Source organism: Protomyctophum bolini, assembly GCF_963924005.1.
Source record: "Protomyctophum bolini genome assembly, chromosome: 21".
Classification (NCBI taxonomy): Eukaryota; Metazoa; Chordata; class Actinopteri; order Myctophiformes; family Myctophidae; genus Protomyctophum; species Protomyctophum bolini.
In genome coordinates this window covers 1,221,784-1,246,783 of record NC_137882.1, presented here as the reverse complement: position 1 = coordinate 1,246,783, position 25,000 = coordinate 1,221,784, and the positions used below count along the sequence as shown (strand labels likewise).

The following is a 25,000-nucleotide window of genomic DNA, read 5'->3' as shown; positions in this document are numbered from 1 at the left end:
TACGGGTGCATTCTGATTGGTTTACCACTCTAGGGCTCCAGAGGGGCGTGTCCGCTGGGCGTGGCTTAGCGCTGTCACTCCCCCCCTCCCCCACGGCATCCTGGGAAGACGAGGGGGGGGGGCTGAGCGCCCGGCTACGGCTCCTCCACCAAGAGCCCTGATGAGGAGGGAGGAGACGAGGAGACAAGGAGACAAAGGAGGGAGGAGACGAGGAGACAAAGGAGAGAGGAGATGAGGGAGGAGACGAGGAGACAAGGAGACAAAGGAGGGAGGAGATGAGGGAGGACACAAGGAGACAAGGAGGTAGGAGACGAGGAGACAAGGAGGTAGGAGGTGAGGAGACAAGGATGTAGGAGATGAGGAGACAAGGATGTAGGAGACGAGTAGACAAGGAGGTAGGAGACGAGGATACAAGGAGGTAGGAGACGAGGAGACAAGGAGGTAGGAGGTGAGGAGACAAGGATGTAGGAGACGAGGAGACAAGGAGGTAGGAGGTGAGGAGACGAGGAGGTAGGAGATGAGGAGACAATGACGTAGGAGACGAGGAGACAAGGAGGTAGGAGATAAGGAGGTAGGAGATGAGACAAGATGAGGGAGGAGGAAACGAGGAAAGGAAATGAGGAAAGGAAACAAGGAAGATGGGGTAGGAGTAAAAACATGGAGGAACATAAATGTCAGATAATGTTCGAAATAAAAATAAAACATTATTATGATAATGATGGAAAAACATAATTTAAATACGAAATTAAAATACACGAAACATTGTGAAATTATGATAATGATTCATATACCATAGACGGACTAGCAATATGATAATAATGAAACCATTTATTGCGTGGGTGGAGTTTCAAAGCAATCCGACAAATCGGAAGTAGGCAAAGTCGGTTTGTTTCATATTCAATTGTCAACAGTCTGTGGGACCACCCACTACCCAGGGACCAGTCTGTGGGACCACCCACCACCCAGGGACCAGTCTGTGGGACCACCCACCAACCCAGGGACCAGTCTGTGGGACCACCCACCACCCAGGGACCAGTCTGTGGGACCACCCACCACCCAGGGACCAGTCTGTGGGACCACCCACCAACCCAGGGACCAGTCTGTGGGACCACCCACCACCCAGGGACCAGTCTGTGGGACCACCCACCAACCCAGGGACCAGTCTGTGGGACCACCCACCAACCCAGGGACCAGTCTGTGGGACCACCCACCACCCAGGGACCAGTCTGTGGGACCACCCACCACCCAGGGACCAGTCTGTGGGACCACCCACCAACCCAGGGACCAGTCTGTGGGACCACCCACCACCCAGGGACCAGTCTGTGGGACCACCCACCAACCCAGGGACCAGTCTGTGGGACCACCCACCACCCAGGGACCAGTCTGTGGGACCACCCACCAACCCAGGGACCAGTCTGTGGGACCACCCACCAACCCAGGGACCAGTCTGTGGGACCACCCACCACCCAGGGACCAGTCTGTGGGACCACCCACCAACCCAGGGACCAGTCTGTGGGACCACCCACCAACCCAGGGACCAGTCTGTGGGACCACCCACCAACCCAGGGACCAGTCTGTGGGACCACCCACCAACCCAGGGACCAGTCTGTGGGACCACCCACCAACCCAGGGACCAGTCTGTGGGACCACCCACCAACCCAGGGACCAGTCTGTGGGACCACCCACCACCCAGGGACCAGTCTGTGGGACCACCCACCAACCCAGGGACCAGTCTGTGGGACCACCCACCACCCAGGGACCAGTCTGTGGGACCACCCACCAACCCAGGGACCAGTCTGTGGGACCACCCACCACCCAGGGACCAGTCTGTGGGACCACCCACCAACCCAGGGACCAGTCTGTGGGACCACCCAGGGACCAGTCTGTGGGACCACCCACCAACCCAGGGACCAGTCTGTGGGACCACCCAGGGACCAGTCTGTGGGACCACCCACCAACCCAGGGACCAGTCTGTGGGACCACCCAGGGACCAGTCTGTGGGACCACCCACCAACCCAGGGACCAGTCTGTGGGACCACCCACCACCCAGGGACCAGTCTGTGGGACCACCCACCAACCCAGGGACCAGTCTGTGGGACCACCCACCAACCCAGGGACCAGTCTGTGGGACCACCCACCAACCCAGGGACCAGTCTGTGGGACCACCCACCAACCCAGGGACCAGTCTGTGGGACCACCCACCAACCCAGGGACCAGTCTGTGGGACCACCCACCACCCAGGGACCAGTCTGTGGGACCACCCACCAACCCAGGGACCAGTCTGTGGGACCACCCATCACCCAGGAACCAGTCTGTGGGACCACCCACCAACCCAGGGACCAGTCTGTGGGACCACCCACCAACCCAGGAAACAGTCTGTGGGACCACCAACCACCCAGGGACCAGTCTGTGGGACCACCCACCCAGGGACCAGTCTGTGGGACCACCCAGGGACCAGTCTGTGGGACCACCCACCCAGGGACCAGTCTGTGGGACAACCCACCCAGGGACCAGTCTGTGGGACCACCCAGGGACCAGTCTGTTGGACCACCCAGGGACCAGTCTGTGGGACCACCCACCACCCAGGGACCAGTCTGTGGGACCACCCAGGGACCAGTCTGTGGGACAACCCAGGGACCAGTCTACATGTCCGGGTTCACATCCTGGCTACCAATGGGAGAGAGGTGGGGCCGAGGAAAAGGCCCTCATTAACATGGACTTAGACTAAACGTAGAATGTACATTATATTCACGGTAAGGCGTACGGTAGAGAGCAGAATGTACATTAGATTCACGGTAAGGCGTACGGTAGAGAGCAGAATGTACATTAGATTCACGGTAAGGCGTACGGTAGAGAGCAGAATGTACATTAGATTCACGGTAAGGCGTACGGTAGAGAGCAGAATGTACATTAGATTCACGGTAAGGCGTACGGTAGAGAGCAGAATGTACATTAGATTCACGGTAAGGCGTACGGTAGAGAGCAGAATGTACATTATATTCACGGTAAGGCGTACGGCAGAGAGCAGAATGTACATTAGATTCACGGTAAGGCGTACGGTAGAGAGCAGTCACAGTGTACCTGTTTGACGGGCGGCCGTCCGGGAGAGAACTTCCTCTTGGTGATGGCTGGTTTCCCCATGCCCATCTTTGGAGTCAGAGAGATGATGGTGGTGGGAGGAGCCTGACGCACGCACGTGCACACACACGCACACACACACGCGCACAGGCACACACACACACGCGCGCACACACACACACACACACACACACACACACACACACACACACACACACACACACACACACACACACACACACACACACACACACACACACACACACACACACTTAAATGAACCTCCGATATGTTATCATTACCATTTAAATGATCCTTCAATACGTTAGCGTCCAAATGAACCTTCGATACCTTAGCATTAGCATTTAGCGTATTTCACACAAACTAAAGCAAAAGGGAAAAGCACCGTATATTATCGGACAAAAGAACCGGTTTGTTTAGAAGGCCTGGGGTTACGGGTCAAAACATACCATGGATGTACGTTAACCCATTTAGGGCCTGACGTCGAAATTATATATTTTTTAAAATCATGACAGTTTTCTGAAAGACCTGTGTTTCCACGTCAGTCGTGCTGCTAAACCTTTTTCATGTATTTGGCCGCCGACCCCTATCTGAAAATGTGTTGTTCCAGGGACTCCCCCGGAAGCGAAGATTTGAGTTAAAAAAGCTCTGAAAGAATACTATAATATATATTCAAAGATTTGCATCACACGTTTTCAAGACTTTTTCAAAAAAAGCAGACCTACAAGCAGATCTACATAGCTCATAGCGCGCCACCAAGTGGCGCGCTATGAGCTATGTAGATCTGCTATTTTTCAATAGCTAAAGCATAACATAATGCTTAAAACACGAAAAAGGAGTTCCTTCCTTCCTGCCCAGAATTGGTTTTAAGCTTAGAGTATATATGAATAGAGAGGGCACCCGAGTTCTCCTTCCGTCCACTTGCATTAAGTTGCTCAAAAAGCGCATGAGGCGATTTCACTCCTCCTTCCGGGTAGGAACAGAGTGCATTCTGGGATGGATTGGCCCCCAAACACATGAACGCGCTGCCGTTGAACGTGCACGAACGCGAACGAGCGTGCTGCCGTCGTGAACGTTGCACAATGATAGTCAACGGACCAGCGCGTTCATGTGTTTGAGGCCAGGCTGCAATACCTTCATTCGGCCACTATGTCCATTTGGCCTCAGGGTTTCCTCTGGGTGCCGTCTCTGTTCATATATACTCTATGGTTTTAAGTCCATGGCGTTCAAACACCTTTTAAAGGTTACCTTGTGAGAAGAAGGGGGCGGAGACTCCTCCAGGCTCCTGCTGTGCGTCGGCAGGGGGGTCGGCGGGGGAGGGGGGGTCGTGGAGGGGGGGTCGTCGCCAAAGCCGCCGCGGCGGGCGGCGGGGGAGGTCTCGGGCGACGCCTCGGCGGAGAAGGGCGACATGCGCAGGCGGAGCGACAGGTCGTCCGACAGCCTCTGGGGGCGTGGCGGCGGCACCCCCGTGGCCCCCGGGGGCGTGGCTCTGAGGCTGCTCCGCCCCCTGGGGGCGGAGTTGGAGGCGGAGTTGGCGGCGGCGGCGGACATGAGCTCCATCACCTCCTTGTCCAGCGAGCTCACTCCTCCTCGCCGCCTCCTCCTGCTGCTCTCTGACTCCACCGCCACCTCCTCCTCCTCACGCTCCGCCTCCTCTCTCTGCTCCCTCTCCTCCTCCGTCTCCTTCCACTCCTCCTCCTCCTCTTCTCGCTCTTCCTCTCTCTCTTCCTCTTCCTCCTCCCTTTCTTCCTCCTCCTCCTCTTCCTCCTCCTCTTCCTCCTCCTCCTCTTCCTCCTCGTCTTCTACTGCTAATCTTCGTTTCTCACGCTCCTCGTTTCCCGTTACTAATAGTCTCTCCTCCTCCTCTTCCTCCTCTTCCTCCTCCTCCTCTTCCTCCTCGTCTTTTAGTCGTTCCGATCGTCGCTCCTCGCCCACGTCGCTTTCCGATTCCGCCCTTTGCTTTTCCGTCCGCGCGTCGTCGTCCAATCGCTGCTCTTCTTCCCGGTTTGTTTCCAGCGGTCGTTTTCCTCCTCCCTCCTCCTCCTCCTCCTCCCCGTGCTCCGTTTCCGGTCTTTGTTTTCCCCTCTCTGCGTCGTTTTCGGTACCCAAGGGTTTGTCTTCTGCTTCCTGGTTGATTTCCGATATTAGTTTTTCGCTTTCTAAAGGTCGTTCTGACCCTAAAGGTTCCTCTAAAGGTCGTTCTGACCCTACAGGTTCCTCTAAAGGTCGTCCTGACCCTGCAGGTTCCTCTAAAGGTCGTCCTGACCCTACAGGTTCCTCTAAAGGTCGTCCTGACCCTACAGGTTCCTCTAAAGGTCGTCCTGACCCTGCAGGTTCCTCTAAAGGTCGTCCTGACCCTACAGGTTCCTCTAAAGGTCGTTCTGACCCTACAGGTTCCTCTAAAGGTTGCTCTGACCCTACAGGTTCCTCTAAAGGTCGTCCTGACCCTACAGGTTCCTCTAAAGGTCGTTCTGACCCTACAGGTTCCTCTAAAGGTTGCTCTGACCCTACAGGTTCCTCTAAAGGTCGCTCTGACCCTACAGGTTCCTCTAAAGGTCCTTCTGACCCTGCAGGTTCCTCTAAAGGTCGCTCTGACCCTACAGATTCCTCTAAAGGTCGCTCTGACCCTACAGATTCCTCTAAAGGTCGCTCTGACCCTACAGGTTCCTCTAAAGGTCGCTCTGACCCTACAGGTTCCTCTAAAGGTCGCTCTGACCCTAAAGGTTCTTCGTCTTCCTCCTCGTTCTGACCGGTCATCAATGGAGGCGTGGCCATTGATAGAGGCGTGTCCATCAAAAGAGGCGTGTCCTCTCTGGTGGTCATCAAAAGAGGCGTGGCCTCTCTGGTGGTCATAGATGGAGGCGTGGCCTCTCTGGTGGTCATAGATGGAGGCGTGGCCTCTCTGGTGGTCATAGATGGAGGCGTGGCCTCTCTGGTGGTCATAGATGGAGGCGTGTCCTCTCTGGTGGTCATAGATGGAGGCGTGGCCTCTCTGGTGGTCATAGATGGAGGCGTGGCCTCTCTGCTGGTCATCAAAGGAGGCGTGGCCTCTCTGGTGGTCATCGATGGAGGCGTGGCCTCTATGGTGGTCATCGATGGAGGCGTGGCCTCTCTGGTGGTCATCAAAGGAGGCGTGGCCTCTCTGGTGGTAATCGATGGAGGCGTGTCCATCAATGGAGGCGTGGCCTCTATGGTGGTAATCGAAGTAGGCGTGGCCTCTCTGGTGGTCATTGATGGAGGCGTGGCCATTGATAGAGGCGTGTCCATCAAAAGAGGCGTGGCCTCTTTGGAGGTCATCAAAGGAGGCGTGGCCTCTATGGTGGTAATCGATGGAGGCGTGTCCATCAATGGAGGCGTGGCCTCTCTGGTGGCCATTAAAGGAGGCGTGTCCTCTCCAGTGGTCATCAAAGGAGGCGTGGCCATCAAAGGAGGCGTGTCCTCTCCGGTGGTCATCAAAGGAGGCGTGGCCATCAAAGGAGGCGTGTCCTCTCTGGTGGTCATCAATGGAGGTGTGACTCCAGATGGAGGCGTGTCCAACGATGGGGGCGTGTCTCCGGTTGGAGGCGTGTCCAACGATGGGGGCGTGTCTCCAGAAGGAGGCGTGTCTAACGATGGAGGCGTGTCCAACGATGGGGGCGTGTCTACGGTGGTCATTGATGGAGGCGTGTCTCCAGAAGGAGGCGTGTCTCCGGTTGGAGGCGTGTCCAACGATGGGGGCGTGTCTCCGGTTGGAGTCGTGTCCAACGATGGGGGCGTGTCTCCGGTTGGAGGCGTGTCCAACGATGGGAGCGTGTCTCCAGAAGGAGGCGTGTCTCCGGTTGGAGGCGTGTCCAACGATGGGGGCGTGTCTACGGTGGTCATTGATGGAGGCGTGTCTCCAGAAGGAGGCGTGTCTCCGGTTGGAGGCGTGTCTCCGGTTGGAGGCGTGTCTCCGGTTGGAGGCGTGTCCAACGACGGGGGCGTGTCCAACGATGGGGGCGTGCCTACGGTGGTCATCGATGGAGGCGTGTCTCCAGAAGGAGGCGTGTCCAACAATGGGGGCGTGTCTACGGTGGTCATTGATGGAGGCGCGTCTCCAGAAGGAGGCGTGTCCAACGAAGGAGGCGTGCCTCCGGTTGGAGGAGTGTCCAACGACGGGGGCGTGTCTCCGGTTGGAGGCGTGTCCAACGACGGGGGCGTGTCTACAGTGGTCATCGGGGGCGTGACGCCGGCGGTCGATGTTTCTCCTGTCGAGGTTTTGCAGCAACGTTATTAAAGTCAACTAAAACTAACGGTAAGAAGTGAAGTGAGGGGCGCTCTTCTTCTATCATCATACATCACATTCTGTGCTCAACCAATCGAATCATTACAAAATGTCATTCCGGCTAATCACAATGTGCATCCTCAATTTTAGCTTCACGTGTCCCTTAACTGAACTAAATATAATCATCACACCTGTGTGAATTGAGGGGTGCTCTAATCATAACTAATAGCTGCTGATAGGCAGGGCTAGCGACCTATAAATCTATAGCTGAACATGGGAGGGGCTAGTGCCCTATAAATCTACACTAATAGCTGAATATGGGAGGGGCTAGCGCCCTATAAATCTACACTAATAGCTGAATATGGGAGGGGCTAGCTCCCTTTAAATCTACACTAATAGCTGAATATGGGAGGGGCTAGCGCCCTATAAATCTACACCAATAGCTGAATATGGGAGGGGCTAGCGACCCTCAAAAATGCAAAACTATTCTAACCTTGGGTTTCAGGAAGCGATAACTCCAGAGGCTCCGCCTCCTCTTCCTCCAAAGCCTCCGATTGGTCGTCGGGTTCGGCGGGAGGTGCCGTCGTTGCTATGGCGACGGGGGCGGGTTCAGCAGGGCCAGTCTGTGATTGGCTGTCGCCGATGAGGTCCTGGCCACCCGCGGCGGCCTCTTCTGGCCACGCCTCTTCTGCTTCCCCATTGGTCGCCTCTGCTTCCTGGAGGCGGGGCCTCTGCACCCCGGGGGAAGTTGAGAGAGGGAGGGACGAGCTGGAGGTAGCCAATAGAGATCCAGCTCTAGTAGCACCTACACACACACACACACACACACACACACACACACACACACACACACACACACACACACACACACACACACACACACACAGTGTAAATAGTACATTTTTAATTCTTCCTGGATATTATGCGAGTCACTTTCTACCGGCAACAGCAACTGGCGTTGAATAAAGTGACTGGCGGTGGTAGCCATGGTTACCAGGAGTAGCTCATGAATAAAGTGACTGGCGGTGGTAGCCATGGTTACCAGGAGTAGCTCATGAATAAAGTGACTGGCGGTGGTAGCCATGGTTACCAGGAGTAGCTCATGAATAAAGTGACTGGCGGTGGTAGCCATGGTTACCAGGAGTAGCTCATGAATAAAGTGACTGGCGGTGGTAGCCATGGTTACCAAGAGTAGCTCATGAATAAAGTGACTGGCGGTGGTAGCCATGGTTACCAAGAGTAGCTCATGAATAAAGTGACTGGCGGTGGTAGCCATGGTTACCAAGAGTAGCTCATGAATAAAGTGACTGGCGGTGGTAGCCATGGTTACCAAGAGTAGCTCATGAATAAAGTGACTGGCGGTGGTAGCCATGGTTACCAAGAGTAGCTCATGAATAAAGTGACTGGCGGTGGTAGCCATGGTTACCAAGAGTAGCTCATGAATAAAGTGACTGGCGGTGGTAGCCATGGTTACCAAGAGTAGCTCATGAATAAAGTGACTGGCGGTGGTAGCCATGGTTACCAAGAGTAGCTCATGAATAAAGTGACTGGCGGTGGTAGCCATGGTTACCAAGAGTAGCTCATGAATAAAGTGACTGGCGGTGGTAGCCATGGTTACCAAGAGTAGCTCATGAATAAAGTGACTGGCGGTGGTAGCCATGGTTACCAAGAGTAGCTCATGAATAAAGTGACTGGCGGTGGTAGCCATGGTTACCAAGAGTAGCTCATGAATAAAGTGACTGGCGGTGGTAGCCATGGTTACCAAGAGTAGCTCATGAATAAAGTGACTGGCGGTGGTAGCCATGGTTACCAAGAGTAGCTCATGAATAAAGTGACTGGCGGTGGTAGCCATGGTTACCAAGAGTAGCTCATGAATAAAGTGACTGGCGGTGGTAGCCATGGTTACCAAGAGTAGCTCATGAATAAAGTGACTGGCGGTGGTAGCCATGGTTACCAAGAGTAGCTCATGAATAAAGTGACTGGCGGTGGTAGCCATGGTTACCAAGAGTAGCTCATGAATAAAGTGACTGGCGGTGGTAGCCATGGTTACCAAGAGTAGCTCATGAATAAAGTGACTGGCGGTGGTAGCCATGGTTACCAGGAGTAGCTCATGAATAAAGTGACTGGCGGTGGTAGCCATGGTTACCAAGAGTAGCTCATGAATAAAGTGACTGGCGGTGGTAGCCATGGTTACCAGGAGTAGCTCATGAATAAAGTGACTGGCGGTGGTAGCCATGGTTACCAAGAGTAGCTCATGAATAAAGTGACTGGCGGTGGTAGCCATGGTTACCAAGAGTAGCTCATGAATAAAGTGACTGGCGGTGGTAGCCATGGTTACCAAGAGTAGCTCATGAATAAAGTGACTGGCGGTGGTAGCCATGGTTACCAAGAGTAGCTCATGAATAAAGTGACTGGCGGTGGTAGCCATGGATACCAAGAGTAGCTCATGTAACCCCCGGCAGCTGCCAAATATGCGATAATCGCGTGTTTAATCCTTTTATATGGATATGAAACGGTCTTGCCAAAAATCTGATTTTTGCTACGGGCCTGGAAAAAGATAGCTACCCGTGAGCTAACGCTAGCATTAGCGCTTTTGCTTCAAGTGCTTCAGAGTAAAAGCTCAAGCCAAGCGATTATCCTAGCCAAAGTGTTCTTTGTCAATCAATCAATTCACTTCTCACCTTCCTCCTGATAACTTCCTGCTCCGCCCTCTTCCTCATGATGACTTCCTGCTCCGCCCTCTTCCTCCTGATGACTTCCTGCTCCGCCCTCTTCATGGAGGCGGGTCATCTCCTCAAGCTCCTCCTCTTCTGTCTCCAGCTCCGCCTTCTTTATTCCGTCCTCTCCTACCACTCTCCTCTGCTGTGGCACGCCTCCTCCTAGCCCCTCCCCCTCATTTTCTTTCTCCTTCTCTTTCTGTAGCTCCTCCTCTCTCTCTTGACCAATTAGATCGTCCTCTTTAACTAGCTCCTCCTCTCTATCTAGCCCCGCCCCCTCGCAGATGCGTTGTTCTTCCGCCGTCGTTTCCACGGCATCTTCCTTCCTCTGCTCCTCTTCCTCGCTCGCATCTGCACAAACGAGCCAATCAGAGAGAAGACACCGGTTATCGTTCAATTCAACCAGAAACCTTAATATCCATAGCATGAACCTAGCATCTGTCTAACTAGCATGCTAATGACCTAGCATCTGTCTAATAACACGCTAATGACCTAGCATCTGTATAACTAGCATGCTATTGAGCCTAGCATCTGTCTAATAACATGCTAATGACCTAGCATCTGTCAAACTAACATGCTAACGTTGTGAAGGCTATAGGACAACTGCTATTGGCTGATGAGGAGTATGAAGATTACATACAAAACATGACACACACACACACACACAGTAACATTACTCACCGTCATCAGACTGAGCGTGTTGCCGGTCACTCAGAGGAGAGGAGCTACAGACAGCGCTAACAGGACTAAAGCTAAAAGGACCAATGCTAACAGGACTAAAGCTAACAGGACCAATGCTAGCAGGACTAGCACAGGGGCTGACCACTGGACTAGTGTCGACGGGGCTACAGGTCTGATACGCGTGACAGGGACTCATCTGAGGAGAGCTAGCTTGACCTGAGGTGGTGATGTAAGTGTTGACGTTGTGGCTACCGCTAAGCGTAGCGCCGCTAGCCGCGGCGGCACTGCCGTCCTGAATGGGGCTGCCGTGCACAGAGTGTGGACGCAGACAGGTAGCGTCGGCAGGACTACGTGGCTCTGTCTGAGCGGAGTGTGAGCTGGCAGTGGTGCTGTCCTGGGTTTCTATTGTGCTAGCCAGTGTTTCGCCAGCATAGCTCACACTGGCCGAGGGAAAGCCGCGGTCTGCTAGGCTAGCATCCGTCGAGTTAGCGTCAATAGTATGAAAACTTGACTCAACCTGAACTCGACCAACCATGACGGAGCTCTGTAGCTCTGTGGCGCCAACCACCATTTCCACGCTTTCTCCCGGGCTAGCAACAATGCAGCTAGCTTGTGTGTGATTAAGGCCATGTGTGAAGCTAACATGAGCTGGGCTACGAGTGGGATCACCGGGACTTTCACTGCCCTGTGCTGGACTACTGTGAGCGGGGCTGGCGCAGGCGGCAACCAAACGGAGCGGGCTGGCAGCGAGCGACAGGTTGCCGGGTGCCGAGCTGGGGCGAACCGGGCTACTGGCTACCGAGTGATCTGGCGTTTGGTCGGCGCTACGTGCGGAGCACAGCGCGGCGGGGCTGGACCAGTCCTTGGCCGGACGGGGAAGGACAGTATGCTCCGAGGCGGCCAGGTGTGTGAGGCCCGGACAGGTGTGGATGGCACGGACTTCAAAAGCACTACGGTGAACGGGACTGGAGCCAACAACCGATGGAGAGGCGGGGCTACAGTGTGATGAGGGGCTACAGCTAGCGGCAACGCTAGCACCATGCGATGGAGACCTACGGCTAGCGGCACCGCTCGGGGAGCTACAGCCAAAGGGACTGCTTTGTGCCCGACTAGCAAGAGAACATGAACCTATGTGTGAATGTTTAGGGCTAGCAGTCGCCAACACGCTACCGTCAGCCTGAAGAGGGCTTTGGCCAGTCCCACCATGGCTGACTGCTTGGACGGGGCTGGAACATACTGGACTAGTATGAACCGGACTACTATGTGACAGACTAGCTTGTGTGCTTTTAGCATCGGCAGCACTGCCCTCATTTATCTCCATCTCCTCATCCCGAGGTGAAACAGGATGGTTTGGGCTGGCCTGTAGCGTCGATGAGCTAGCCTGTAGCGTCGATGAGCTAGCCTGTAGCGTCGATGAGCTAGCCTGTAGCGTCGATGAGCTAGCCTGTAGCATCAAGGAGCTAGCCTGTAGCGTCGATGAGCTAGCCTGTAGCATTAAGGAGCTAGCCTGTGGTGTCGAGGAGCTAGCCTGTGGCGTCGAGGAGCTAGCCTGTGCTGTTGAGGAGCTAGCCTGTAGCATTGAGGAGCTAGCCTGTAGCACTGAGGAGCTAGCCTGTAGCACTGAGGAGCTCGGCTGGAGCATTGAGGAGAGAGTGCGTATTGGACAGGGGCTAGCAGGGCCGATATGTAGCGGGCTCATCTCCACTGCACAGGGGCTAGCAGAGCCGATATGTAGCGGGCTCAACTCTTCAGGCATGGAGCTGGCGGTGGGTTGGATATGCGTGGGCACAGCGTTAGCAGCAACAGCTTCTAAACAGCCAGAAGGGCTAGCAAGAGATGAACTTGCCTGAATGGGGCTCGTTGGGGCATCGACGTTGAGCAGTTGGCTAGCTGAGATAACTTCTTCCAGGGGTCGGCTAGCTGAGCTAGCTGCTTCCAGCGGAAGCCTAGCTGAACCCATGAGATGTGTGGGCCTGTTGGCCTCGGTAGGGCTAACGGGCTGTGACAGAAAACCATGAGCAGGACTGACAGGCCGCTGACACGGACTGCAAGGAGCAGAACGCCACTCAACTGAAAAAAAACTTGCCTTTCTGGAGCTAGCATGAACTGGACTAGTATGACTGGAGCTAGCATGAACTGGACTAGCGTGACTGGAACTAGCATGAACGGGACTAGCGTGACTAGAGCTAGCATGAACGGGACTAGCGTGACTGGAGCTAGCATGAACGGGACTAGCGTGACTGGAGCTAGCATGAACGGGACTAGCGTGACTGGAGCTAGCATGAACTGGACTAGCGTGACTGGAGCTAGCATGAACGGGACTAGCGTGACTGGAACTAGCATGAACGGGACTAGCGTGACTAGAGCTAGCATGAACTGGACTAGCGTGACTGGAGCTAGCATGAACGGGACTAGCGTGACTGGAGCTAGCATGAACAGGACTAGCGTGACTGGAGCTAGCATGAACTGGACTAGCGTGACTGGAACTAGCATGAACGGGACTAGCGTGACTCGAGCTAGCATGAATTGGACTAGCGTGACAGGAGCTAGCATGAACTGGACTAGCGTGGCTGGAGCTAGCATGATCTGGACTAGCGTGACTGGAACTACCATGAACTGGACTAGCGTGACTAGAGCTAGCATGAACTGGACTAGCGTGACTAGAGCTAGCATGAACTGGACTAGCGTGACTGGAGCTAGCATGAACGGGACTAGCGTGGCTGGAGCTAGCATGAACGGGACTAGCGTGACTGGAGCTAGCATGAACTGGACTAGCGTGACTGGAGCTAGCATGAACGGGACTAGCGTGACTGGAGCTAGCATGAACGGGACTAGCGTGACTGGAGCTAGCATGAACGGGACTAGCGTGACTGGAGCTAGCATGAACGGGACTAGCGTGACTGGAGCTAGCATGAACTGAACTTCCGTGTGAAGGACTAGAGTTAGCAGAGCTAGCATGAACTGGACTAGCATGATGGGAACTGACATGCGCTGGACTAGCGTGACTGGGGCTAGCATGGATTGGGCTAGCGTGACCTGAACTTGCGCGTGAAGGACTAGCGTTAGCAGTGACGACATGGGAAGGGCTAGCATGTGCAGTACTACTCGTTGTCTGAATAGGGCTACAGTAGGCTGGCGTTTCACTAGGCCTACTGCAGGCCGGCGAAAGGCATTCTTGGTACAGTGTTGACACAGGGCCAGGAGAGGCGGCGGGATCAGTAGGACTTAGCTGCTCTGTAGAAGAGGGTACAGGGGTGGAAGGCCTACTGGGGGAGGCTACAGGGGTGGTAGGCCTACTGGGGGAGGCTACAGGGGTGGTAGGCCTTCTAGGAGAGCTTACAGGGGTGCTTATAGGCGTAGTGCGAGATGCGGTATCTTTTAGCTGCTCTGTAAGGGGGGTGGTAGGCCTAATACTGGGAGTTGCGGTAGACTTTAGCTGCTCGGTAGGCCTGCTAGGCGATGTGGCAGGGACAGCAGGCTGAAGCCGCGCTGTAGGCCGGCTGGCCGGCTGACCAGCCTGTTCCAGTGTCGCTTCAATGTCCCGTGTAGGACTGTGTTCAGTAGGACTGTGTTCAGGATGGGCAGGACTGTGTTCAGGTTGGGCAGGACTGTGTTCAGGTTGGGTAGGGCTGTGTTCAGGTCGGGTAGGGCTGTGTTCAGGTCGGGTAGGGCTGTGTTCAGGTCGGGTAGGGCTGTGTTCAGGTCGGGTAAGGCTGCATTCAGTAGGAATGTGTTCGTGGGCGTCAGGACTTGGCGGAGCTGAAGTGGAGACGACCGGTGCAGGCCTGCTGCTATGCGACGGGGAAGACTGCCGAATCCGCATAGGACTAAGCCGGATGGTTCCGGAGACAGGGCGGAGGAGACCCTGGACCTCCGTAGCGGGCCTTCGAGGGGGGTCTTCTAGGTCACCGTGGTCCGTAGTAGGGCTACCTGAGGGAGGGGTCTGGTGGGGGGAGCGTGTAGGGCTGCAAACGGTGCGAGTCATCTGTGGATCTGCAGCGCTGTGCGTAGGCTCCGTCTGTAAGGATGGGGGAGTGGCGCTGCGTGTGTCTCGGGTAGGGCTGTGACGTGATGTAGGACTACGCTGGCCCTGCGAATGACTGGGCTGGGCAGAGCTATGAGCAGTGCTATGAGCAGGGCTATGAGCAGTGCTATGTCCAGGGCTATGAGCAGTGCTATGTCCAGGGCTATGAGCAGTGCTATGGGCAGTGCTATGAGCAGGGCTATGAGCAGTGCTATGTCCAGGGCTATGAGCAGTGCTATGGGCAGGGCTATGAGCAGGGCTATGGGCAGTGCTATGAGCAGGGCTATGAGCAGTGCTATGTCCAGGGCTATGAGCAGTGCTATGGGCAGGGCTATGTTCAAGGCCATGAGTTGGACTACAGTGGGCGGATGTGGTGTGCGTTAGCTCTGAATGTGCGTGTCGGGCAGAACTATTTAACGTGGGGCTACTCTGGGCCTGCGTATGGCTGTGTGGCGTGGGGCTGGCAAGTCCAGCAGCGGTAGGACTAGCATGACTAGCGTGTGTAGGGCTAACGGGTCTCATAGGGCTAGCATGTGTAGAGCTAACAGGGCTAGCATGCGTAGCGCTAACAGAGCTACATTGTGTAGAGCTAACAAGGTGAACAGGGCTAGCATGTGTAGAGCTAACAGGGCTAGCTTGCAGAAGGCTAACAGGGCTAGGTTGCAGAAGGCTAACAGGGCTAGGTTGCGCAGGGCTGACAGGGCTAACAGGCCTATCCTGCGAAGGGCTAACAGGACTAGTCTGCACAGGGCTAACAGGGCTAGGTTGCGCAGGGCTGACAGGGCTAGCTTGCATAGGGCTAACAGGGCTAGCCTGTGCAGGGCTAACAGGGCTAGCCTGTGCAGGGCTAACAGGGCTTACAAGGATAGCTTGCGTAGGGCTGACAGGCCTAGCCTGCTCAGTGCTAACAGGGACAATAGGGTTAGCTTGCGTAGGGCTAACAGGACAAACCTGCACAGGGCTAACGGGGCTAGCTTGCGTAGGGCTAACATGGCTAACGGGACTAGCCTGTGCCGGGCTGGCTGGTCTGAGCTCCTCTCCTGTGGCGCCCTCTTCAGGTCGACAGATGAAACACACATATGCGTCTGACCCCGCCCACTCACTTCCAGCTTGGGCCAGGCAAGCTGCATGGACGCACCTACAGGTCAAAACCAAGGTCAGAGGTCACTCAGAGGTCATAGTAAAAAAGTAAAATTCATCAATATTAACATTGACTTTACAATTATAAATCGGGGGTCCCAGAGATAGAAATGTGATTAAATGGGGGTCCATAGACTAATGCATGCCAACTGGGGGTCCTTGAAATTAAAATACTTCCGTCATACAGGCTGGAGCAACGGAAGCTCTGATCATGAGTTTGATTGATTGATTGATTGAGTATTGATTAACAGATTGGAGAATTACAGTAATACATTTCAAGCACAACTCAACACAAAACTGTTGGACGACACCATAAAGCATTACACTTGTTTACAATAGGGTCCACCATGTTCAATTCATCATAACATTTAGAGACGTAGACCAGTTTCGAATTGCAGCCGCCCGTAGGTGCCCTTTGAGAGCGGTTTTTAACCCATTCTGACCTGAGATCAGATTCATACGAGGTTTCCACTGGACACACACTGGTCTGATTAACCCATTCTGACCTGAGATCAGATTCATACGAGGTTTCCACTGGACACACACTGGTCTGATTAACCCGTTCTTCGATCTTTCAAAAATACGCTATGAGCTTGTAGATCTGCTATTTTTCAATAACTAAAGCGTAACATGATGCTAACAACAAAATGGGTTCCCGTTCAGAATGGGTTTTGAAGGAGTCAAGGGATCTGCATGTCTTATTGACTGTTGGTAGGGCGTTCCACGTTTTGGTGGCATAGGAGCGAAAATGAATTTTAATCCCTTGTTTGTTTCGAATCTGGGTTGAAATCATCTAAACACATGCTAAGCTTGCTGTTTAGCATAAATGGAAATGCAAAATAAGAAAATGTAAAGATATTTAGAAAAATATTTCCCCGCAAACTGAAATAGTAGCTTCCTCGCTGTGTGTGTGTGTGTGTGTGTGTGTGTGTGTGTGTGTGTGTGTGTGTGTGTGTGTGTGTGTGTGTGTGCGCGCACCTGAAGCAGGAAGTGCAGGTCAGGTGAGAGTGGGCGGGGTCAGGCGTGACGCCACACAGCGGGCAGGGCAGGCCGGGGTCACATGACTCACACAGAGACTGCTGATTGGCCCACTGCCCCGATGAGCCACACCCACACCGTACACACACTCTGCAACTCTGGGGGACAGACAGACAGACAGACAGACAGACAGACAGACAGACAGACAGACAGACGCTAACGTAAGATCCATTGTCATGACAACAGGTAGCTACCTATCAAAAGCGCTATACAAGCGCAATTTCCATTGATCTACGCCAATGGCGGTAATGTAGGACATTTGGCTCCACAGTAAAAAACGTGTGTGTGTGTGTGTGTGTGTGTGTGTGTGTGTGTGTTACCTTGCACTTCCATGAGGGGGCAGTAGGAGTGTGTTCCAGGGAAGGTGTGAGACATTGTGTGTGAAACGTTTTGTCACAGCGCGCACACACCAACGCACTGTCCTCCACCCGTAACCTAGCAACCGCACACACACACACACACACACACACACACAAACACAAACACACAAACACACACACACACACACACACACACACACAGTAAAAGTTAAAACACATTATACAAACTCCTTAGAGCTACACTCAGAACAACAACAGAACAGACTGAGCAGATCCTTGTAGAGCGGTGATTTAAAACCGCCAACCAAACATCTCTGTGGAGAACAGTCTTATTTTGAAAGGCGTTTCACTCTGAAACGGAGGATCAGGAAGTGGTAACGTGTCGCGTGAACGTTCATTTCACCGAGAACATGCAGCAGAATCTCGTAACCGGAGATCACATGACATCACATGACATGACGTTTAGTTTAGGAGAAATGAGGGCGCAAAACCAAGCTCGTTTCACCCACTGTCAGAGCGACGAGGTCAACACCGGAGGTCAAGTTCAGAGGTCAAGTTCAGAAGGACGAGGGCACTGGAGGTCAAGTTCAGAGGTCAAGTTCAGAAGGATGAAGGCACCGGAGGTCGGAGGTCAAGTTCCCGTTCATTTTTCCATAGAGGTTTCAGAAAGTATTTATTTATTATCCGGTATTTGACCAATCTGGGAACTAAATCGTTACCAAGACATTTCTTCACCAATGTGTTTCTAAAGTTGTCTAATAACATGTACTAAAAAGTTTGAGTTTGAAATTCAACTCCTGTGGGAAATTGAGTTATTAGCATAATATGTGACCATACCCATAACATCCTATATAAAGAAAAGAAAGTCAAAATGTCATCATTCTTTCAGTAGCATGTGACATATGAAACTAGGGGTTTTTTCATGATTCTGAATCCATTCCAAGCTATTAGTTTTGCACAAAGAAACACTCCTTGGGAGGACAACGGCCATAGCCGTCATCACAAACGTGATGAGATCAGCACATTTGGTGGATATGGCCATATGACACAAGTGGATATGGCCTAATTAAGCTAGGGCTCTACCTGATAAAAGTAATTAAAGGGGGTGTCAGTGATTTCAGTCAAAAACCCTTAGGTTTCGTTTTTGCCTTGGGACACAAGCTAGAGAACAAAAACGAAACCTAAGGTTTTTTGACCCCCAGGGGTTAACTGGGGACAGGGAGGAACTCCTTATATGGTCAGCACACTCTATAGTAGAGAGGATTATCACAACAAAACAAAAAAAATAAGTGATATTTGAATTAAGTGAAATCACTGACTCTACCTTTAAAATGCCTGTAAAATGTGTGCGTGCGTGCGTGCGTGTGTGTGCGTGTGTGCGTGCGTGCGGTACCTGCAGTTGTGACAGCAGCGACAGCGAGGACACTCCCACCCGGCTCTCCTCGCCATGGTAACGGACACGGGCGGGGCCAGACAGTCGCCGTGGTAACGGTCACCACAGCAGCAACACATCAGCTGACCAATCACATCGCCCGCCCTGGAACACAACACACACACAGCTGCACGCAGCATTCACGCATTCACACACACACACACACACACACACACGCGCACACACACACACTTAAATTGCAAGAATCCTAATGAATGGCCATATTTTAACATATTGAAACGTTCATATACTCTAGATTCATTGCGCATAAAGTGTAAAGTATATATATATTTTTTTATATATTCTTTATCCCACGATTTTGTAACCCATTTTTCACCCCTGTGTCAATCATCTAATGTGATCCTGGGCTCTACACACCCTCCACCAACCTAGTCCCCATATATGGGGGACAAGGGGAGACCAACCTAGTCCCCATATATGGGGGACAAGGGGAGACCAACCTAGTCCCCATATATGGGGGACAAGGGGAGAGCAACCTAGTCCCCATATATGGGGGACAAGGGGAGACCAACCTAGTCCCCATATATGGGGGACAAGGGGAGACCAACCTAGTCCCCATATATGGGGACAAGGGGAGACCAACCTAGTCCCCATATATGGGGGACAAGGGGAGAGCAACAATTAATTGGGAATAAATTTAAGTTTCAGTGTGTGTGTGTGTGTGTGTGTGTGTGTGTGTGTGTGTGCACACGTATGTGTGTGTGTGTGTGTGTGTGTGTGTGTGTGTGTGTGTGTGTGTCGGGTACAGTGTGTGTGTGTGTGTGTGTGTGTGCGTGCGCGTACCTGTGTGTGTGTGTCGGGTACAGTGTGTGTGCGTGTGTGTGTGTGTGTGTGCGTGCGTGCGCGTACCTGTGTGTGTGTGTCGGGTACAGTGTGTGAGCCTCTGGCTCCAGTCTTGGTGCGTTCCCGCGGCAACGGCGCAGGGGAAGTGATAGCTCCGCCCACAGCCCGTCTCCCGGCAACGCAGCGAAGCTCCCAGGCTACGGCAGAACGCACACACCTGTGTGTGTGTGTGTGTGTGTGTGTGTGTGTGGGGGGCAGAGAGACAGATAACAGTGTTATTGGATAGTGCAGTGGGGATCGTCTCCTCAGACTATGGGATGAAACTTCTTTAGCCTATAGAGCAGAGGGGTGCCCACACTTTTTTGACTCGAGGTCTACTTTTAAAATTGCCAGCTCAAGGTGATCTACCAACCAAAGAAATATTATCCCATTGCTTAAAATACAATACAAAAAATAAATAACATTAAGGCATTAGGACTGTTTCAATCAATCAATTATATTTATTTACCACCTTTATTTTGTTAAAGTTACTCTTTGTAATAACGTCAATCAATTTCAATTTGTAATAACATATTGCTCATAAAATGTTACAAATATTAAAAGTATCACACATAAAAAGCATACACAATCACATGAAGGAATAATGCACTCAACTCAACCAGAGCAGAACTCCTACCACAGGACTCTGGCAATCAATTAATACAGTTGCAACCACTATATTAATGGAAAGTATTTCATACAATTTAAGTTAAAAAAAATCTGAACTATCCCTTTAATCAGATGACCGCTTGCAGCCTTGCACTGAATGGAGTCCGTCAGCGCTGCGTAATCCGGACAGTCACTGCTGACAGCTAGTCTTAAAGCGCAAATAACATGCATTTTAAAACTGCTTTTAATATTTAATAATCATATTGTTTATGTCCCTCATTTCTAATGGTTTGAGCCTCAATCACCACTCTGATATAACCAGCCTTGTCAATTCTTTCTGGACTTTGAAAGCAGTTTTAGCTGCAGTACCACAATGTCCTGAGGTGGAGAGGGTGCTGATATGCAGATTATTTAATATTTGAGTCATTATAATACTCATGCTAGATAAAACCAGGCTTGTTTCCATTCCATGCCAGCTTGGAAAATCAACAATGGTGGACATTGTAAACAAAGTGGAAATGCAAATTTGCAACTGAAGACTGAAGAAAAGGAGGAATTATACAAAGTAGGGTGACATTAATGACATCACGATGAGGCCAAAATCAGTCGAGCTGTTTCTGAGAGCAATTTCCATTAAAACACCCATATGACATGAAGGCCTGATTGTTCAAAATTGGTTATTTGTGGGGATAGAAAACACACATGGGAGCCCCAAAAACACAAAAGAAATTGAAAAAGTTGAATATTATGTTATAGGTCCTTTAAACAGGCCTCCAAATGATCGTCCGTCAACGTGGAACGATATTTGGACTTAATTATCTTCATGTGGGAAAACGCTGATTCACATAAATATGTGGAGCCAAATAACGCTGTGAGCGAGGCTGCACAAGTCCTGATGTTTGGATACTTTTCCTCCACGACTAAGTTCCAAAACTCTCCATCGCGGGCGCGCAACTTTAACTGTATGTCAGCCTGCAGCGCCATGATCTCATTCTTTAACGCAGAAGAGTTCATGTTAAAAAGTGTTGCTATTTTCGAGGCAATGGAATCAACATCAGCTTCTGAATGGGAAGCACATGAATGTAGCGATGGGCTCGAGTAAGGCAAACACAGTTGGACTTGGAATGTGACATCGTGAAAAAATAATCTTCTTCCCACTCTGCATGGAAGTGATATGTTTTAGGCTTCTTTGCCGCGCGCATCTTCCTATATGAACAATGATGGATAGGTATCCTTTTAATGTGTTTGTTTAACAACAGAACAGACCCGACGTTCCCCACACTTGAAAACAAGGCACTGCATTGTGGGGGGTTTTAAAGCCGCCGCCTGCCCGCGGCGAGGATTGTTTTTTGGTTTTTTTTCATGTCGGGGCCAAGCGGTCTACCTGCGCAGCGCTTGCGATCGACCGCGATCGACGTAATGGGCACCCCTGCTATAGAGCGTCGCAGTCCCTCCCCCTTTCAGAACGACGAGTGGCCCAGGAAATAAATCCCAATGCATTCTGCCCATAGGCTTTTCTTAAAATGACCTAATAAGGTGAACTGACCTGTGTGCTTCCTGAGTCGATGGCTTTGTCGACGTAGAGCAGTGATTGGCCCTCGCCCGGACACACCCCCTCTGACCAGGCCGCACACTGGAGATGAGCACAGCACTGACCTGCACACACACACACACACACACACACACACCATGAAAAATAGGCCACATCATGAATTTGATCGGGATTTGTGCATGTGTGTTCTGTGCATGTACGCGTGTGCGTGCATGTGTGTGTGTGTGTGTGTGTGTGTGTGTGTGTGCGTGCGTGCGTGCATGTGTGTGTGTGTGTGTGTGCGTGCGTACCTGTGGGGTCAAACAGTGATTTGACGTTGATATCGTGCGGCAACCCGATTGGACCACGTTGCTCCAAGAACTCTGATAACTCCGCCCCCTCTGTTGAAACACACACACACACACACACACACACACACACACACACACACACACACACACACACACACACACACACATATATTCAATAACCTGCATTCACGTTGCGTTGACGGCTGAGCGTCGTTTCTGATCTAACTTCATCCCTTTACTAAACCCCGCCCCAAAAACAGATGGTCCAATCAACGCCAGCCAATCCAAATAGTCCCGTAGGAAGAAATGTAAAAAATATATATATATATATTAAAAAATAAATTATGAAAAAATATTCACTCTACTCACCATCAGTGCTGCAGTCTGGACTACTGCACCTACACACACACACACACACACACACTCTTAATCAATGATCACCAAAATCAAGAAGATCTAGATGACACACAGGTTTATATTCAGTATTTAAGTCTGACGTCATTTTTGTAGTCGGATTATTAAAAACGGATTATTAAAAACATAATTTTAACACTTTCTGTACACTATTTTGAAATAAAACTTCCTCCTAGTTATAATCAAACACATGATGATCATGTTTTAGGGGGAGGGGGGAATCACGTAACCCGACTTTGCCAGCTGGGGGCGGTATTGAGTAACCATGTTCCCCAACACAGCATCCATCTGGGATCTCTCAGGGAGTTCAGCTATAACACCGAACAGCTCCCGCACCGAACCAATCAGCGTGAGCTAAGGGCGGGATATGTGCGAAACCGGATGTGAAGCTATACAGACAGACACGTCAATATGATTGGTTGTGTTTGCACGCCCACACGGTGATAGACAGACGGTCCCATCCAATCATCTACCGAGTATCTTGAAAAAAATAAACAGCCCCGTCATCGAATTGCCTCCCGAGATCCCAGATCCCAATAAGCTGTGAAACAAACATGTGTAGCAAAAGCTTCTTGGATCTGGCAGCGGCGGGTTAGGAATCACGGCACTCCATCTTTAATATCTATGCTTACGTTGGCGCGGCCCGGTCTCCGTGGTAACGGTCGTCGTGGCGCTCGTTGTGGCGCTCGTCGGGGGGGAGGCGGCTCAGGACGTGGGCGGGGATGTAGCCGGGGGAGGGGCCAAACACCACCAGTGACCCCTGGCCCGCCGCGAGGTCATCGCCGCGGTTACAGAACGCACAGCGCTTCACCCTGAGGGGAAACGGACCAGGAAGCAGTAATCTCTGGTTATTACAGCGTCAAGTATTATTTTTTTAATAACAATAATAATTATACCATTTTCATTCATTTTACGCTCTCTAGAGTTACATTACTGTTAAACATCTGCATTACTTAGTGTACAATAAGAGTCTGTAGAATAATTGTTATTTTGACCAACGTTTGCATGTTATCTCTCCTAATGGTACCAACATCAACACAGCATGGAATTGTGGACATGTTCTTCAACTACAACAACAACAACATATTCTAAGACAGGTTTTGGGTCTAAATGCCATCCATTGGTGGTTCCGTGACTCAAATGCAGAATAAAAATAGTGGGCCTTGATATGAAAAAGGTTGCTGGTCAAAGTTGAGCTGACCATCACATAAAGCTGCCTAGAGCATTCGATACAGTTGACCATCAGATGAAAGGTGTCCAGAGCATTCGATACAGTTGACCATCACATAAAGCTGTCTAGAGCATTCGATACAGCGTGTCATTCATGTCTATGTGCTCACCGTCTCTTGGCATGCTGTCCGGGGGAGGGAGACAGGTGTCCGGGGCAGGGAGACAGGCCACCAGAGTCCTGGCAGGGAGACAGGCTGGGCTGGTACAGCGGGGACAGAGAGCCCTCGTCTTCACTGGGGGGACTGAAGCTCCCCAGTCTGTCCTCTGGGCTGGGACAGGGAGGGACACTAGGACCCAGTCTGTCGTCCAGACTGGGACAGGGAGGGACACTAGGACCCAGTCTGTCTTCCAGACTGGGACAGGGAGGGACACTAGGAGTAGGACCCAGTCTGTCCTCTGGACTGGGACAGGGAGGGACACTAGGACCCAGTCTGTCCTCTGGACTGGGACAGGGAGGGACACTAGGAGTAGGACCCAGTCTGTCCTCTGGACTGGGACAGGGAGGGACACTAGGACCCAGTCTGTCCTCTGGACTGGGACAGGGAGGGACACTAGGAGTAGGACCCAGTCTGTCCTCTGGACTGGGACAGGGAGGGACACTAGGACCCAGTCTGTCTTCTGGACTGGGAGGACCAGGGCTCTGGAATGGCAAACGAAGAAAGGTTTAGTTATGCTAATAAACACTCATACGAGATTATATGACCTTTACAATATTAATCAGCTCATTAAGTAGATTATATGACCTTTACAATATTAATCCGCTCATTAAGTAGATTATATTACCTTTACAATATAAATCGGCTCATTAAGTAGATTATAAGCCCTTTACAATATGAATTATATGTAATTATATGAATCTAATGCTTTTAGATAATGGTCCATAGATTGTGTCTAGAACGTTTCACACAAGTTGCTCAAAAGTCCCGGGAGAAAGTTTCTCAAACTGCTTAAAAAAGGCTGAAAATCGAAGGGCGGAGCTTATACTGGTCAAATGCTCTATCGTCTAAAAAGTTACACTATGATGTCACAATGTACACTATGATGTCACAATGTACACTATGATGTCACAATGTACACTATGATGTCACAATGTAAACTATGATGTCACGATGTATATTTACCGTCCGTTGGTTTTGCTCCGCGGGACTTGCTCTGCTCTCCGGCGCCTCCGCGGGCTCCGGAGGGGAACTGCACGACGTCACCTCCGCCATGGGGCTGGGGGCGGGGCTTGGTGCTGTGGGGGCGGGGCCGGCGGTGTCCTCTGGCTCAGACACAGAGGGGGGGGACGGGGGACGGGCTCGGGTCCTGCTTCTGGATTTAGCTGGTTTGGGTTTGGCCAGGGGGGGGTGGAGGAGGAGGAGGGGGAGG

The 25,000-nt window shown here is 51.8% G+C and overlaps 1 protein-coding gene across 1 annotated transcript in view; it reads right to left on the bottom strand.

The window, feature by feature from the left end:
• Nucleotides 1-25,000, bottom strand: part of LOC308336017 (uncharacterized protein) — a 111,929-nt gene that overhangs the window by 80,434 nt on the left and 6,495 nt on the right. The window contains exons 4-23 of the mRNA XM_080793259.1: nucleotides 24,754-25,000; nucleotides 23,743-24,272; nucleotides 23,035-23,214; nucleotides 22,358-22,386; nucleotides 21,989-22,078; nucleotides 21,693-21,802; nucleotides 19,565-19,715; nucleotides 18,656-18,821; nucleotides 17,263-17,377; nucleotides 16,883-17,040; nucleotides 13,483-15,902; nucleotides 12,827-13,436; nucleotides 10,957-11,849; nucleotides 10,307-10,410; nucleotides 10,024-10,113; nucleotides 7,859-8,073; nucleotides 5,816-7,325; nucleotides 4,348-4,842; nucleotides 3,082-3,183; nucleotides 26-157 (exon numbers count right to left, since the gene is read on the bottom strand). The exon at nucleotides 24,754-25,000 is cut by the window's right edge and continues 133 nt beyond it. Of these exons, the coding sequence (XP_080649385.1) occupies nucleotides 26-157; nucleotides 3,082-3,183; nucleotides 4,348-4,842; nucleotides 5,816-7,325; nucleotides 7,859-8,073; nucleotides 10,024-10,113; nucleotides 10,307-10,410; nucleotides 10,957-11,849; nucleotides 12,827-13,436; nucleotides 13,483-15,902; nucleotides 16,883-17,040; nucleotides 17,263-17,377; nucleotides 18,656-18,821; nucleotides 19,565-19,715; nucleotides 21,693-21,802; nucleotides 21,989-22,078; nucleotides 22,358-22,386; nucleotides 23,035-23,214; nucleotides 23,743-24,272; nucleotides 24,754-25,000 (8,347 nt within the window). The remainder of the gene's footprint in view (nucleotides 1-25; nucleotides 158-3,081; nucleotides 3,184-4,347; nucleotides 4,843-5,815; nucleotides 7,326-7,858; nucleotides 8,074-10,023; nucleotides 10,114-10,306; nucleotides 10,411-10,956; nucleotides 11,850-12,826; nucleotides 13,437-13,482; nucleotides 15,903-16,882; nucleotides 17,041-17,262; nucleotides 17,378-18,655; nucleotides 18,822-19,564; nucleotides 19,716-21,692; nucleotides 21,803-21,988; nucleotides 22,079-22,357; nucleotides 22,387-23,034; nucleotides 23,215-23,742; nucleotides 24,273-24,753) is intronic.